Below are 17,632 nucleotides of genomic sequence, written 5' to 3'. Positions count from 1 at the left end.
ACCAGAGAGATGCTGACTCCTCTTTGATAAAACAAAGGCACATTTTCAGGGAATAAAAACCATAAACCAAGGAAGCCTGGCAACAGTAACTTACTCCCGACCTTTTACACATATCCCTATCTAATATGCTTCCAGCAACATAAAATACAGTCCACTGACTAAATTTCTCTTAGCAAGAGCATTGCTGATGCACTCTGGACAAGAGCAAACAATCAAAATGGAACAGCTGTGTATAAAACCCATCTCTACCACATCACATGCTGGGAGCCATTTAAAACTTGTTGATAGCCAGGCATAAGGAAGTGTTCTGCAGAGTTCATCAGGTACTTCTGTCTTTGAACATTCTTCCTTCAGTACAGAGGAGTAATATATTCCTTCTTCCCCATACATAAATGTCATCGTAGCCCTCATGCTCCAACACTCCCATGTCTCTTTTTAAGAGAAAAATCACAGTAAACACAATTTCATTTATCATTTATCAAAATACACTTTCTCTTTGTATTCTCACCATGCCTGAACAAACAGAACAAGCCAAAAACTTACATTCTGCTCCAATGCTGTTATCTCTTGCTCAGACTTTGCTAGTTTAAATTTGAGATCACTGATCTGTCTGTTGGCATCTCCTAAAAGAATTGCAGATTTATCAGAGATGTCAGAACAAGTGTGAACAGTTTGTAACAAGTCTGTCATAAAATTTCCATGCATCAGGGATCTCCATGGGGCAGCAGGAGAGTAGATCTCTCAGTAAGTGCCCAGCAGAGAGGCACCATTCCCAGTCCTGCCTGATTCCCTGACAACCACTCTGAAGGCAGAATGAAGCTGAACTCACCCCAGCTCTCCTGAGGAGCAATAACAGAGATGTCCAACTGCAATCTTAAACAAAGGCTCCTAATTCCCTCACCTCTGTAGAGGTGCATGGCTGCTCCCAGGCTGAAGCTCCCTTGGAACCGAAGGCTCATTCTTACTCAGAGCCATGTGGTTATTATTGTACAGCTACATTTTCTCACTCACATGCAGGGCACAAAATTCTCTTAAAATCAAAATACAGCTCACTTTGGAGGTCAATCATGTGCATATCTGTCCCGTTTTCCAGAACTTCATCTTCTGACTGGGTATTTTCCATCTTGCCATTCCTTTGCTTTTCTTCCAGTTGTCCCTTCAATTTTTTAATCTGAAGGACACAAAACAGTTACTAAAATCACTAAGGGAAATTATTGCTCAAATTCACTCCAGTATTATAAAACTATTATAATACATAATATATAATAAATTATTATATTATAAAAATATAATAGAAATAACATATCTAAGTAATTATATATGTTTTAAACCTAAATTGAAAAAACCCTTTTGTTACAAAATAACATCCTAGAAACTCTTTTGGCAAATGCCTCACGGTATTTTACACTTCAGTGCTTATGTGCAAGTTCAGGACCAAAACAATGAGTGAAAGATGACTGGTTTATTAGAAAAGCCATAAGTCTTCTGCAGGCACACTGATGTAAAACATTCTTAAGAACTCCCAAAGCTGTGTTTGGTTGTGTGCAAGTCTCAAGGCCAAGGTCATTGGAGCATAAATGAAAGCACAGAGTGTCTTGCAGGGCAACAGACCAGCTGAAGTTTTTTGAATAAGCTTTATAGCCACTATGGAATACCATGGTACCAGCAATAATTCCTTTAATTGCTCTTTACCCATCTGCAATTCCTCCAACATATTTTTCCAAATGGCCCATTACCCACAGACTCAGCAAAGGGGAGGGCTTACTCTTGGAAAGAAAATTTGCTTCTGCAGCTTGTGAGCCATGCCTGTTTTTCCCTTGGGTTTGGCCAGTCTTGAAGGGTTATTACTCAGAAATGGCCCTGCAGAGGAAGTTTCAGGTGGCCGAGGACACTGAACGTGACAGGTTGGTGCACGCACACTGTGTTGTATCTTCCACGTATCCTGAGTTAACACACAGGAGGAATGTTTTGGAGGAAGAATAGAGTGGCCAGCAAGGCAGCTGGAGCAACCAGACAGCAGCACTGCTGCTCTACCCCTTGTGTTGGGGGGTTATTTTAATTTTCTTAATCCTTTACTATTGTTATAAATGATTTGGTAAGAGCATTTCACTTCCCCGGTGATTACCTGGTCTAGCAAGGACTCCCGTTCATCAATGAGCTTTTTCAGCCTGTCTGGAAGAGAAAAGGGAGAGTTCAGCGCTGACTGATGGAGCGGCAATCGGGGAGCGCATCTGAGACACGTGACTGAACCGTTAAGGTTAGTGATCTACTGATGGGGGGGTCAGGGCACGTACCACAGGACACCAGGCCCAGACAGGGCTGGCAGGGGGCTGCAGCCAGGGGAGTTATGTCATTCTCACAGAACATGCTTGTCCCGCCAGTAGCAGCAGCCAGCTGCATGCAAAGAGGCTAATCTTCTACGTTAGGTTAGCATGCAAGAACTCTAGGGTCAAGCACAACTGCAACACAAAATCTCACAAATCTTGACAGTTTAATACAATGACAACACTGTAAACACCTATAATCACAGCTAAGCACATTCTTAGCACTTTAACTCTTCCCCAGTGACATTTTATCTCCAATAATATGGCCAGAAAAACATTTGCCCATCAAATTATTTGTGTTTCAAACGCAGCAGTCTGGTAAAATTCTCTTTTCTCTTCATTGTCAATTCTCCAGGTCAAGCATCAAGAGGCAGTGGACAATCTGCACCAACTTCTGTGCTACACGTGGACTTGGAAGTGCTACAGATCAGCACATGGGTATGTGCAGCCTTCATTAATAAAGTGCACTCTACAGAATGAGACAACTGGAAAAGAGAACTACAACCAAGTAATTTTTTCCTTCCCCATTAAGGGCTGCAAAATGTGAAAGCATTTTAGCAGGTGTTCACACATTTTTTTACCACCCAAATGACCTCATGAATTAGCAAGCTCAGTTTGTTCAGGTACACCTCAGGCAGGAGTACACTGGAACATCACATTCAAATACACTCATTAGAAGAGGATCTGTTGACCTCAGCTGGGTCTCACTGCAGGTTTATTCAGCTGGCCTCCCTTGCCAGCAGTGCAGAGCCCAGGCTGTTCAGAGCTCAACTCCACAGCTGAGGTCTGGCCTGCTGATTAAATGGTTAAAATCCAAAGGTCACTCAAGAAAAAGATCTGTTTGTAAACTTTAGGGAAGCAAGACAAATGACACATAAGAGCCTGGTGGGCTTTTATCAGGTAAATTCTGTTCATAGGCAAACTTAAATATTTTTGAAGAGCTTTAAAAATACCATTTCTTCTTTGCTGACAACTCCTGAACAGGCCAAAGTCTTGTGGTTCTCCCTTTTTTCTTGTTAGCACATGCAGTTAAAGGGAATCAAGAGTCTGTACTGAACCCAATCACAGGGAAAACCAGTTTCCCAATGGAAGTCCCTCTGTACAGCAGACATGTAGAGTCCATTAACGTGGTATGTCATTCCCCTCCCGGGTACACACACTCCCATACAGTCCCATTCCAGAGTGTGGAATAAAACCTTTACCTTGGTTTCTGATGCAATACCCAAATACAGATCTTAGTGTGACATCCCAGGTCAGCAGATCTACGGATTAATTTTGCACCTCCTGAAGTCCTATCCTTTTGTTGTTTTTCATCCATTTGTAACACACCCAACATTGTTACACCTGAGCACTGATACAAAAAAACCAAAAAAACCCAAACCACTTTTTTTGTAAATACCACCCGTAACCAAAATGTACAAGTACAAACCCCTTCAAAACAGTAAAACAATTTCACAGATCTGTATGGGAAGGAAATAAAACTTAAGAAAGAAATTCTGCAAAAGATGAAGGATACGGAAGAAAAAGAAAGGTCAATGAAGAAAGCAAGGACAGCAAACAGGTTGGAGATGCTTGGACTCAAGAGATTGTGTTGGGATTCACGGGTCAGCAAAGACTGAGAAATAGAGTTCCAAGGACTGGAAAGAGAATGAGGAGTGGTGCAGCAGGAAACCTTTAGGCCACTACAAAATTAGCCCAAACTTACTGACTGCAGAGGGGCCAAGTAACACACTTTGATCCTGAAAATAATTTAGTTGTGACTTTCACTAACACAACCACTGCTGTGGGGTGAAACCTGCCTGCCTGAAGAAAGGACACCTCTTCCAGCTTCCAGTGAGGAAGCACACTGGCCTTCCCAAACCCCTTTCCCTGCAAAAAAGGATGCATTTTGGGATGAACCTTCAAGTCTGATCTCACCCTCAGTTCTCTCTGCCCTCATTATGGACATCTGCACACCCCATTGGGACATGCTTACAGCAAGAGATCAGGGAAAAATTAATTTGCTAAAAAATTGCCATTCATGTAGAGAAGTTTTCTGCCTGTAGAGATGAGGGTCTCTTGGGTTTCACTTATCTTAAACCCCCACATTAACACAGAAAACTTACTCTGCAGGGTCACCTTAATTTTGCATTTAGGAGACCTTTTTCCAACAAATCAAGGATCTGAGGACCTTGAGAACAGGTGAGCAGAAAAGAACAATCTACTCAATCAGGACAGGAAGCAGCTAATTAAAATTCTCATCTGTAACAATCATTAGCCTTATTCCACATACAAAGATACTACAATGGATAATTAGAGTGTGACATTCACCTCACTTAACTTTGGAAATGTGATTCCAGGGTACTCACTGCACCAGTTCATGGCCTTCATAGGCCAAGGAGTTTAACAGAGGACTGAGGAGGAGATGGGGCCTGTGAGGAAGCAGGACACAGAGGGGTGAGGATGGTGCTGACCACTGTCTTCTGCCATGGTTTCTAAGTCCAGTGACTGTTCCCACTGCCTTGGCATTGCAGGTGACTCAAGGCATTGCTTACTCAAGAGGCTGCTCCAGTGGCACCAAACATTCCCAAATCAGCCACAGACCCTCCTTCCACTTGGAGGGGAGCATGGGATGGGAAGCAGCTGGTTTTACCTGGCTGATTTACATGATGTGTGGCCCAGGAAGAAACTAACCCTGATGTCAATGAAAGGGGTAAACTGCTCTTGGAGGATGGAAAGGCATCCCATGAACTCCCAGCCCCAAGCAGCTATTCAGAACAGCCTACAACGATCCAACTCTCAGAGCAGGCTGGGCAGTACTCCTTCTCCAGATCTGTCCATTTATTTTGGATGATGAGAAAATGCCTTCCTGTCTTTCTCAGAAGAGGGGCACTGCCAGGGACAGCACAGGATTTGGAAGACACCAGCTTGCAGTACGATTTTGAGGGGGACAGGAGGACTCTTCTTCTCTATAGTAAAGAAGATACTGACCAAGACCTTTTCACTATTTTTTCCCCTTTTTTACCAAGTACCTTTCTTGAGATACTGCTTTTGAAAGCATTGCAGGCTAGCTCTGAATTCAGATATGCACAAACCTGGGCTAAAGGATTTATGTGCCACTAGGTGATGACCAGAAAACCCAGTGAGCATTTGGGGTTATTCTGGAAGACAGAGGTTTCATCCTTGGTCACATACTCATTTTCAACATTCCAGGATGGATTTCTGGCATACCAGCTACTCTGCACTGCCTCTCCATGTTCTTGCTCCCAGTTACACTGGGAGTGGGATCAAAACTGGTACACGGACAGGTAAGATTGGAGGTGTTTCTGCTCCTGTGAGTTGTCTTTAAAAAGGAATTCTGTTAAAAATGCTTTGTTTTCTGAAGTGGAAAAACTAGTTAAAATCAGAAATGAACTCCTAAGAAACACAGGATATAATGGCATGTGCTGAATTTCACTCTGGTAGATCCATCCACAATACAGGTGAAGCCTGGTAAGAACACTTAATCATCTATTTAAATCTATTTAACAATTAAAACCCACTTCCAACACTAAACCATATATTACTGTTGAGAGTATAGCAGAGCCAAATCTTTAAATAAACACTGCTACATGCTAATAAGAAATGCTTATAAGATCTATGACTTTTTGGATTAGCATTTAGTGTAACCCCTTAGGAACAGCTGCCAGTACTTACAGAAACCATGGTGGATCTGCTGTTAAGTTGGAGAGAAGCCACAAGAAAGGAGTTAGAGGGTTACAGACCTGTTAGTGCTCTACAGTTAAGGTGCCATCACATATTCAAGGTGCTCAAACCCCGAGGCTGCCCAGTCCTAGGGAGATGGCTCTTGTAGCTACGTAGCACAAGGCAATAAATTGAGCAAAAGCTGCAGAAAAATGGTGTTGAAATGATACAGGTTTAATTAACTACTTATGCAGGTTTAGAAACAGTGCTCTGGACAGGTACTTTAAAGTATAAAATATGTTTATTTAAATTATATACAGCAGTACATTTTGATATACATCTTCAAATTTTGCAGTCTGTCTGTTCTCTGACAACTTTGTAACATCAACACAAATACAGCCTTCCACAGCCCACACCCCCATCGATTTACATTCCCTTGGGACATTCATGGCTTAACACTTTAAATGAATATTTATATATGCAAAACATGCGCTTCCTCCCAAGCACTAGCAGAGCTGCAAGAAGAAATACAGCAAGGGAGTCCAAGAGCCTAATTTATGCCAGCAATTCAAAGCAATCCAGCTTTTCCAAAAGGCACAGGGGGGCTAGTACACAAAACAACAGTTGTCTTTGGTCTGATATCCAGCAAGAGTTAAGATATGCCAACTTATCTTCTTTCCAGAAGGAAAGAGGTAAGACTTGTTTCAGAGATAAAAACATTCTTTCAGAACCAGAATTTGCAAAAAAATATAATGCAGTAAGAAAATGCAATTTTAAGCAAAAATCTTCTTGGAAAAATAGGTATTTTATATATTCATATGTAGACAGTACTTGATAGCAAACCTAAGCACACATTACAGTGTGTATTGACACTTTCTCTGGAAAAAATAAAAACCCCATGTGAGACATGGTGTAAAAGGCCTATTGTGGTGCAAAGTGCCTAGATGAAGTAAACATGTATATATTTATTCCTTTCAGCAAACAAAGACCTGTATGTTGCACTTTCTCCAAACTGCATATTGCTCTTCCAAAGTGCTCAGACTAAGCAGATTCACAGTGATCTAACTATATTTTGGAATATGACCATATAAGAAATAACACAAAGTGGAATGAAAATATCTTTTTTTTTTTCATATTAAAAAAAAGATTTGTTCATAGGCTTTAATCATTCTGAAAGAAGTTTCACCATCACTGTGGCTGATTTGCTGAGTTCCTTCATGAAGTGTTAATGTACTTGCTATAGATCTAAGTACAAGCAAGCATAATGTGCATAAGTTCACAAAGGCCAAATGTACATTCAAGATATTGATCAACGAGGCTAGAATAAAAAAAATCCTACAGAAATTCCCCAGGAGCAGCTATCCACACTAGAGGTACTTTAATTGCATGATAGTTTGAACAGTCAATTTGTGAAGCTTCCTCAGTAGGTGATAAGCTTTCAACCTGAGACACAGCAAAACCCAACCCACTCACGATTTCTCGTGGCTGGGTACGACAGTGAATAACTTAATACTTGCATCATTACCACATACATATTTTTATGCTGAGTTACCTACAAAGAAAAAGCTCTAAGAGTATTCCAAGGTCTGATGTCTTGTGCAAAGTGCATGTTTGTGTCCTGGGACTGGGCACAGGGCATGAACTCGTGTAGGTTTGAGATTCTGAACTCAGGAGATTGTACAGTCATCTCTGGATCTACCCTTACTCCTTCTACCAGCCTGTAAATCCTCCCTGCTTTCAGCCCTCTTAATGCCAGCACTTTGCAAATCCTGTTCCAAAACATCTTGATCCTGTAATTTCTCCACTTTACTAGAATCTGATACTTTGATTTCATCTTCCTCCACATCAGCCTCCTTATCAGTTTTCCCCAGCGCTTCCCCTTGTAAGCACCATGTTTCTTTGGGCTCATCTTTTTTATGCTGCAAGACTTCACCTTCAGTCAAGGCATCTTTGGTTTCCATTTTGTCCGTTCCCTCTCCAGCTTTGTCCATGTGGGCAGTTTTTCCAACAGCACCATTTGCTCCATCACTCTCTTCTCCCTGTGTATCAGCTTTCTCTCCATCACATTTTTCATTAGATTCTAATATTTGATTTGAGTCTTCATCAAAATCAAATGCATCACCATCATCTTCCAGGCTTTCCTCTGCTTGGCCCTCCAATTCCACTTGTTCACTAATGTTTTCACCCTGCACAGGCTTCTGTGCCAGGGAATTATTTGCACCTTCCTCCAATTCCACTTGTTCATTAACATTTTCATCTTGCACAGGCTTCTGTGCCAGGGAATTATTTGCACCTTCCTCCAATTCCACTTGTTCACTAACATTTTCATCTTGCACAAGCTTCTGTGCCAGGGAATTATTTGCACCTTCCTCAGAAGCAAATTCCCCACCAGGGTGGTCTGCAAGCTCTACCTCTTGCTCATTTTCTTTCCGTGTTTCTTTACTGGCTTTGCTTTCAGTGGTTACAGTACCACCTACAGCTGACTCCTCTTCAGATTCACCTTCTACCTGTTTAACCACCTTCTGCACTTCACCTTCTAAAGGAACATTTTTCTCTCCTTCTGTACCACCTGCTGTTTCTTCACTACACTGACTTGTTTGAATTTCTACCTTTGGATTCAAATCTTCTACACATTCGGTCCTACTTTCCTTTCCTTCCCCAGCCTCATCCCCTGTTTCCAACTCTGATTCCTTAATTTTCTCATCTAAAAGACTCAGGTCTAAATGGGTTTCTGGAATGGTCACCTCTCTCACAAGCTCTGTGCCTGGGTGTGCCTGCTGCAGCTCACTTCCCTTTCCCTCAGGAATGCAGTCTCCTGCCTCCACAGATGCCACACCTTGCTCGCCTGTTTCAGCAGAACCTGAACACTTCTCCAGCTCTTCCATTAATTCTTCCTTCTGTCCATCCTTCTCAGCTGTAGAACTTTCATCTTCAGTTTTACCTTCTGTACTTGGTTCCTCTGGTGATGCTGAAGGACTGTCCTCTGAAGAAGCTGGTTGGATGAATGCCTGATGTTCTCCGCCTTCCTTTTCAAGTGACTCTGCTGGGACATCCCTTTCATGTGACTCTGTCCCCTCTAAACCCACAGACTCAGTCTCCCTTGGCTGACCCTGAACTGTGTTCTCAACCTCATCTTCTTCAGTTCTGTCACCTGCTGTTTTATCACTTCTTCCATCAGTGCAGTCAACAAACTTTTCCTCCAAGACATTTGCAACCTTGTTGTCAGCACTTTCTTCTGAGTGCTGGGGTTCCTCTGGAGTGGAACTCTCCACGTTTCCCTCTTCCCTAAGCAAGCCTGCCACTGCTCCCTCAGGTAGCCCTGCCTGGTTAGAAACCAACTCACTGCTCTCACTTGTACTGTCAGATTCTTCATCCATTTCATTATCACTCAGGGCATGGCTGGTTTTAAGATCCTCTTGTTCTTCCTGCTTGGGTGTGGCTTCTCCCAGGTCCTGCTCTGTACCTGAGTCCCAAAGCATTTCCTGAGGAGTCTCAAAAATCTGGTGGCCTTGCAGAGAGCCCAGCTCCAAGTTCTCGTCTGTCCTTGCACTCAAGTCATGGTGTTCAGCCTCTGTACTCCCAGGTTGCTGGACTGCTGTGCCCAGGGACTCTGTGACCTTTCTCAAGCCATCTGTGTCACTATCACTGTTTGAAGAAGTGCTCCCTGACACAGGTTCTGTGAGGCTTTGAGCTGGCTCTGCAAACCTACTCTCTGGTAACATCACTGTTGGCAGGGTGTCCCGTTCTTCAACCATTTGTTCTGCCTCTGCATTTTCAGCAGCATGCAATGTCTGTACTTCCTCCTCCTCAGACTCCTCTTTGTGCTCCTCATGCTCAGTATTCTGCAAGATTTCTCTTTTCCCCACATCCTCCAAAATCTCATTTTTCATCTCCACTTCATTGGCTTTGCCTAAAAGACCATTGAGAAAGTTGAGGGGGCCACACCACAGCACATCTCCCCACTTAAAACCCGAAAGACAGAATGAGAAGAACAGGTTAATAAAAGATCAGCTTTTGCCAATTATGTGAGGCAAAGCAGCGATTGAATTAGTAAGGATCCAGGGGGTTTGATCAGTGAAACTCACCACCACCCTCTCAAAGCAAGAAGTCTCTGGTGCTGGCTCGTGTTTTTGTAAAGGAGGAGATTTATGCTCTTGGCTGTGGGCAGGACAGCTTTCGTAGAGGAGAACTGGCTGAAGCAGTGCAATTTAACAGCAATACTTGCAGATGTACCTCTAAGGACTGTTTTTCCTCAGCAATATTCTCTGCAACTTCAACCCTCATACCCCTCTATTCATGCAGGAGTCTGATGCCATTACAATGGAATACTGAAGGATTATTCAGTCATATTTTGCTTTTAAAATCTCCAACAGGCATCATCAGTGCACATGACAGACACTGAATGTAAAATCTGATTGGCAAGCAAATGGTTTGGCTGTTCAGACCTCCCAACACAGATCAAAGCTCAGGTAATCTGTGCCCCTTACTTCAGCCACCCAAACGGGTGGGGACTTCTGTGGTTTTTTGAAGGTTATTTTTGTTGTAACAGTTTTCCTTCCATTTGTATTTACAAGCAACAGACATTAAAACAATAGTGTTATTAGTTAATTTTTGAGTCTATGCTGTACCTCTTCTGAAAAAAACCCACCAGAATTAGGAGATACAGAAAACATATTACATTTAAAAATACACCCTTACCTTGGTTTTTGGTGTTCCATATTGTTTCCACACAGAAACTGAGTGAGGAAGAAGCAGCCAAAAGCTCAAAGCAAGAGAACTTGCACTTGCAACAATTGGCTGCCTGCTGCTATTTATTAGTGTGTTCATTTAGATCAAAAATCCAACAAACTAGAAGTATTACCTCCTTTCCTTACACTAGTACAATAGTTCTCTAAATGGCCATTCACCACATAAAAGAGGTTTTGCCAACCAGATTTCTCCTTCCTAATGCTATCCACATCAACTATATCCTTTGAATTTAAGTGTTAATGTAACAAGTAAAAACGCAAAAGTGTTAATTTAAACTGTTCAGTAGCACAGGATACCAGGAGCAAAGAATTTATCCTTTGGTGAGCTTTGGCAGAGCCCAGCATTGCTGTTCAAGCAGACACAGTTCTCAGGGATAGAAATGAACCACATACAAGTTCTTTATAGAAACCTAAAATGCCTTTTCTTCCTGATTATTTAAGGTATGTGCTGAAAAATACTGAGCAACAGTAGGATTATCCTGGGACAATTTTCCTATTTGGGGTTTAAATGGTGATGGGAATGATTGCTACTTATCTGTAATGTCCTATTTGTATTCCCATCCTTTGTCACCTTGAAGGGGAAGTGAATTTTGCCCCTGGAGGAGACTGCACGACACGCTGGGAGTGATAATCAACATGAAGCAAGAAAATGCACAGGGGGTGATTCGACAAGGAGCATGCTTCGTGGTGTGTTAATTGTCCCATTAACAACTGCCCCATCCAAGCAAAGGTGGATGAATGAAGGACAGACAGGCAGGAGGGGCTGAAAGGACACACAGCACTTACCTAGCATCCCCTCCCCTCCTGTCTTTAATGCCTGAGTTGTGCCTGGAACAGTTCGGGAGGAATCCAAGTGTCCTTCGTTATCCAGAATGTCTGATGTCTCCCCGTTGGTGGCTATATCAGAGTCTGGGATTATTCCATGTTTCTGTGGGAAGCAAAAGCAATGTTTTAGAGCCTGCTGCTTGGAAAGGGAAGGATTGTCAAGTGCTCTTGTCCATGATACTCTGAATAAACAATTGCTTCAATCATTCCATTAAACATGGCTTGAAGTCAGGAAGGAGAACAGATACTGCAGTTCTCAGTTCAGCCATCCTGACAGAAAGCATGTGATCCCAGCTCTTTTTTTTTTTTTTAAACATAAATCTGCTGCATAAGATGTTCCTCAGAGAAGTGTCTCCTACAAAAACAACTTCTTAAGACTCCAGTCTACACTAAGAACTCTCAATCAATAGTAGGGGAAAGGACTTTATACAGAAAATCCCTGAAATAGCAATTTATAGGCAACATGAAAATTGAGTTACTGCTACTAGACTTAATTTTTCTGCCTGAATGTAACAGGGGGAAAGGGTCAGCAGATGAATATAAATTTCTTTTATCCCTCTTGCATACCTTCAGTTGCTCCTTCAGCACAACCACTTCGTCTCTAAGGTCATCCCGCTCACTCCTTATGGAATCAAAGAAATCTTTCTGCCTCTCTAGTGCCTGAGCTCCCACCACAGACAGAGGGCGAGGAGATGTGAAGAAAGGAAGGGAGACAAGTAAAGGCCATGAAAAGCAAATGTAGACAAGAATGAGCAGATTTAAGATATTCAGCGGATGGAAGGGGCACAGATGACAAAGGTCGAGTTTACAGATTAAAGGACCGTGTTTGCATACAGAGAGAGCAACTTCAAATCCAAGAAAGGCACAGCTTATTCAATAACCAAGAATTCCTGCCAAAGACATTCAGAGCCAAATTCTTCATTAGGGATCCTTCAAATGAGGGTCCATTTTTTATTCCTATCTGCTAGACAAGCTAATCCATATCCACATAGATTTAGCATGCACACTGAAAGCATCATGTCATTCCTACATGTTAACAGAAGGGCATGGAAGTAGACCCACTGGATTTCAGGAGCCTTTTTATTTTACATTTTAATTAATTTGAAAGCTGTCATTAAGTCATCCTTTGTCTGGGATGTACCATGTGCAAATGCATATTTGGTACCAAACTCCCCCCTCCCAGTATTTCTATATAAGTACAAGTAGAACAATTTAAAAAAAAAAAACAATTAGACAATTTTCAGTTTCAAGCTGCTACAAATTCTTGGACATCACAAACATGGGCAAGCTGCCATATTTCTTTCTCCTGCTCTATTCACAGGAAGCCTTTTAGTGTTCAGCTGGAAGAGAAAACCAGAGTGGGTTTCCATGTGGCTTTGATAAGAGGTGGTGGGAAGGGATGAGAAGCAAGGGAGACTTTCATCCCAACAGCCTATAAATAGCTCTATTACCTCTTATCCCACTCCAGTTTCTGCTCAGTCCGCAGATTAAATCTGAATAAGCGAAAATTCAGTGCTGATGGAATTGCATTATAAATAGCACTTCCTTTCTCCATATGGCAAATGCAAATGGTGCAGCACAGCAAATCAATTACCCTTGGTCTGAAAGCAGACCAGCTGCTAGATTTTCCTTGGATTTTAAGATACTGGCCAAAGACAAAACTTGCTATTTGCTACTTCGCTGGCAACATCTTAGGACAGCCACACCAAGCAACGGCACTAAGGAGGGTTTTATCCATGGGGTTTTATAAAAGCAGGATCAGGTGGAGAATGACAGTGCCACTTGGAACACATTTCAGGAGTTGACAAGTCCTACCCCTATTTTTTTGTCTTTCCACTCTATTGTCTCCTGAAGATCGGAAATTTCCCTGACATAGCTCTGCTGTTTCTGTTGCAGCTGTTGGATTTCCTGAGGGGCAGGAGCAAAACAAGAAGACAGAAAGCAGGTAACAGGTTAACAAAGAAGGCCAAGATTGCAGAGATGGCAAAGAATGAAAAAAGTCAGGTGCTAAAGTAAATGAGTATCTGCAATGCACAGTTTGTGAGATCCCAACTGAACCTGTGCTCCTGAAGACAATCTCATTATCCACAACATGATTTAAAACAAGTTATACAGTTCTGTTATTTTCCTCTGCATCTCCACAAACAGCTGTCCAAAATGCAATACTTAGGAAGAATAAGATAATACTTTAAAAAGTACTATTTGCATTAGTCAGGTCTGAACCTGTTTGGCCTGAAACACTGATATTTCTTCTGGTGAGAAACTTGAATAGTGAATAAATTTCTCCATACCTCACATTCTCCACTCTACTGCTAACTGGAATGTACCAATCAAAGAAGCCATTAAAAGAAAAAAAAAAGTTACTTACTGCAAGCATTTCTTCTCTCTGCTTCAAAGCCTCTTTGATTTCCATGAACTGAAACTGCAATATGCTATGAGCGTGCTTCTCCCTCTCAAATTCCTGTGAATAATGGAATATTCACAAGATTATTATTAATCAAAAATAGCATCCCATCAAAATGGGGAAAATAAGCCCAAACACAAAGAAAATGCTTACTGCAATGTAGTTCTTGAATATCCCTCTAATCACAATCCCACAAGAGTACAATTTTTATCGAGTTTGTCCTTTTTCCAAGATGCTATTATTGCAGCAAATATAGAAGTGGCAGGCATCATTTAGCCCATTTCATAAGCTGAGCAGCAGGCTGAAGAGCTTTGACACTCCAGTCCTACAGACTGCACAGATGAACGGATGGGAATTTAACTCACTCTTCCCTCACAGCCATGTACTGAAGGTTAGCTGGACTTTTAAGTAAGAAGAAAAAACCACACTGTATCTTTCAGGAGCTGTGTTTTGAAGTGGGGTGTAGTCAAATGCCCCAAGCTACAGAAGGCAATTCTGAAAACATAAGCCCCAGTTTTTTTATTTAACACCAAATCACTAACTGAATTCATGTAAAATTAAATTCAACACTTAACCATGGAGCTGCCTGAACTGCACAACTCTCCCACAGGCTGTCTGGAGACATCTCTGTGTGTAAAACAGCTCCAGATTTACTTTAGAGATGGAATATAAAAGGAGATGTGATAATATCAATATATCAACCAGCTAGAACATTTCTCACCTTCCTCAGAAATGGCTTGGGGAAAATTCTCATTTGTATGATCACAAGTACACAATAAGCTGCTATTCCACTTGCCTTAGCAGTAATTAAACCAGCAACTTGTTCAAAATTTTGAATAACAATTTAGCTGCCTCCTCCCAAAGATCTCTACCCCCCTCCAAATCTCTCCCTGTGATGTCCCATGCCAGAGCTATTTACATACTTTACTTTTCTCTTCATATTGCCTCCTGGATTCTGCCAGCTGCTCCTCTAACTCTAAGAGCGCATCCTTCAGGGTGTCCACTTGGTACATGAAATTGGTTTTCTCATTGTCCAGCTGAGCATTTGACACCATAGCCTTCTTGTATTTCTCCTCAACTTCAGCTAGAGAGTCCTGCAGAGAACAAGCAACCTCAGTCAGAGTCAGCAATGAAGGACACTTTGCCAACCAAGATCTTCAGTGAGAAAATAAAGCCCCAAACCACAAGCTCACTAAGTTTGCCTATGGAAAGCAGCATTAATCCTGTGCTGGAGGCTTCCCAGCTGTCCCCAAGGTGAGGAAAACTTCCTGTGTCCCCACCACAATTGTGCTTCCAAGCAAGCAGCCTTACCTCAGCACGGTTAAAACGCTTCCAGTTCTCTGCTGCTTCAGCTTCTGCCTTCCCCGTTTTCTTCCTTCTCCCTCCTCCCCCTGCCCCTGCACATTGGCAGCTCAAAGCAGCTGCTGAAGATGACAAGTTGGGATTTTTTTTTTTAAAGGTAAACTGGCCTTGATCTAAGATCACTTTGGATGATCTGAGGCCTGAAATTAAGGCAGTCTGACAGCCACTTCACACTAAATTCAGGGATCCTTGCAGTGTGGGAACCCTTAAATACTGACTCAGGGATTAGAATTCACTGTGAAAAGAGAAAGCTGCAGCTTTTGTGACCCGATGTGTGATCTCCCATTAGGTTTCCTAAATCACATCCCTTCTTTACAAAATTACTTTCTAAGATACAATTCCCAGTGTCTTGAAAACCCCTTCTACCAGCTTGATTCAAATATGAGACTCTGAGATATTTATAACAACAAATGTTGGTAAAATAAAGATTAGCATAACTTTTCATTTCTGCCGGCAAACTTTGCACTACTTGATTTTAATACAGAAATAAAAGAGTTATAGAAACAAAGAGTTATATAAACAAAGCCGTGTAAATGTGCAAACAAGGAGGACACACATGTCAACATTTTAGTTTACAGATCAAACACGCTCTCTTGGAACTTGTGTAATTTTAATTATTTCAACTGAAGTACGGGTGAGTTTCATATACTTCCTTTTTCAGCCAATAAACAGAACTAAGGATGATATTGGCAAAATCTAGATCAGTTTAATTGACATTTCTACTAACAAGTGAGATGATTTGTCTTGGAGGACATCAATTTGTCCAGTTCCAAATGCTTAACCGTGCTTTGGTGCACTTTCCAGCTCCAGACTGGAAATACCAAGGACAGGAAAGCCACCAGGATTTGGAAAGCTCAGAAAGAAGCTGGAAAGGAAGTATGTGCCAGGAAAAAGTTAAGGAAGTTCTGCTCTACTCCTTCAGCATGCCACGTTTTGGTTTCTTAGCATCAAACAGTGCAGCTTAGGTCCAAATCACCCCAAAAGGCAGTCTAAGGGACATGGATTGAAAAACTACCTAAATCTTTTATGCAGAGTGATTATTTTGCTCCACCTGCTACTCAGTGACCAGGAAAAAAACCCAAATTTTACCAAAAAATGGCTCAACTACTCTGTTTCCATTGAAAACTCACTTAAGATGGCAACACCTTCATCTGTCACAGCACTGAGCTGATAGCACAATCAGCAATTAATGCTGGCAAATGTTGCATTTATCTATTTGCCTCTTCCAAAAAGCCACAGCTCACGTCACTGCTCACTTATGAGGAGGGTGGTACATGGATGTACAAGTTGGTTGTGACACCAAAATGTATTTATGGCTTCATGGAAGCAGTAAGAGCTTCAGCATTCCTTCTTCATGTAACAGGCTATGTTACATGGAGTTTTGTTGCAAGAATTCTTTAAGGGCGTCTTCTGCCATCTAAAGATGAAACCAAAATGACACCTCACGTGGCCTTATAAAAATAAAAACATACAAGGTTCTAAACTCAGATTTGTTTTTAGTCCTGTAGGAGATGAGTTCTACTTCATCTCCCAGTATTGGAAGGTTTCCTGAGTTAGGAAACTATATTAAAAAACCCCCAAATAATTTTAATTTGCTAACAAAATGATAACCACCTCAAACCAGCAAAGACAACATGCAGTAGCAACCTTTCAGTGAACACTTGGAAGCATTTCTCACCACAACCAACCCAGGTCAGAACAGACACTTTGCCAGTTAGTGAGACACTCTGCACACAGTTCCCAACCTCTCCAGGAGAACAACATGCAAGGGCAGCTCTGGGGCTCACACTGGGGCCAGGGTTAATGCTCACACACCAGTACCTTCAGTTCTTTCAGCCCCTGCATGTATTTGCCTTCTACATCCTGAATCTGGTCCTTTAACTCATAGATGTCCTGAGGGAGACGGCGAGAAAGGTCAGTGACGCCAGGGACGCTAACGGGCAAAATGCAGCGGGAGGGACAAGCAGTGCTCAAAGTGCTCCTTTCAACACCTCTCCCACACACGTTAAGGGCTCTGATCCTAAGCTGAGGCCTTGCCAAACAAGCAGATTCTTGGTTAGGAATTTGTGCTAATTCTGCTTTCTTGGCTGGAAAAAACAAAATCTTCAGCATTAAGGACAAGGCGCAGACCCAGGTTCAAAGGCTCCAACAATCACAGCCCAGCCCTTCTCCTTTCACTGATGATCATCTTCTGTCACAGGCCCTCTCCTCTCCCTCTCCCTCTCCCTCTCCCTCTCCCTCTCCCTCTCCCTCTCCCTCTCCCTCTCCCTCTCCCTCTCCCTCTCCTGGAGGTCAGTGTGTTATCT

The 17,632-nt window shown here is 42.1% G+C and overlaps 1 protein-coding gene across 10 annotated transcripts in view; it reads right to left on the bottom strand.

Moving 5' to 3' along the window:
- The window catches only part of LRRFIP1 (LRR binding FLII interacting protein 1), a 102,793-nt gene that overhangs the window by 4,451 nt on the left and 80,710 nt on the right, over window positions 1-17,632 (bottom strand). For 4 of the 10 annotated variants that reach the window (XM_069021730.1, XM_069021734.1, XM_069021736.1 and 1 more), the window contains 7 exons: window positions 17,148-17,219; window positions 14,888-15,058; window positions 13,929-14,021; window positions 13,376-13,468; window positions 12,128-12,220; window positions 11,522-11,663; window positions 6,270-9,897 (listed from right to left, as the gene is read on the bottom strand). In XM_069021730.1, coding sequence (XP_068877831.1) covers window positions 7,655-9,897; window positions 11,522-11,663; window positions 12,128-12,220; window positions 13,376-13,468; window positions 13,929-14,021; window positions 14,888-15,058; window positions 17,148-17,219 — 2,907 coding nt within the window. In that variant the 3' untranslated portion in view covers window positions 6,270-7,654. Of the gene's footprint in view, window positions 1-543; window positions 624-1,053; window positions 1,172-2,125; window positions 2,173-6,269; window positions 9,898-11,521; window positions 11,664-12,127; window positions 12,221-13,375; window positions 13,469-13,928; window positions 14,022-14,887; window positions 15,059-17,147; window positions 17,220-17,632 lie in introns of those variants that run through there. The other 6 variants (XM_069021738.1, XM_069021741.1, XM_069021740.1 and 3 more) reach the window with 5 other exon arrangements.

This window comes from Aphelocoma coerulescens, chromosome 7 (genome assembly GCF_041296385.1).
Source record: "Aphelocoma coerulescens isolate FSJ_1873_10779 chromosome 7, UR_Acoe_1.0, whole genome shotgun sequence".
Lineage (NCBI taxonomy): Eukaryota > Metazoa > Chordata > Aves > Passeriformes > Corvidae > Aphelocoma > Aphelocoma coerulescens.
Note: the sequence above shows the minus strand (reverse complement) of the source record. Positions and strands in the feature narration are given on the sequence as shown.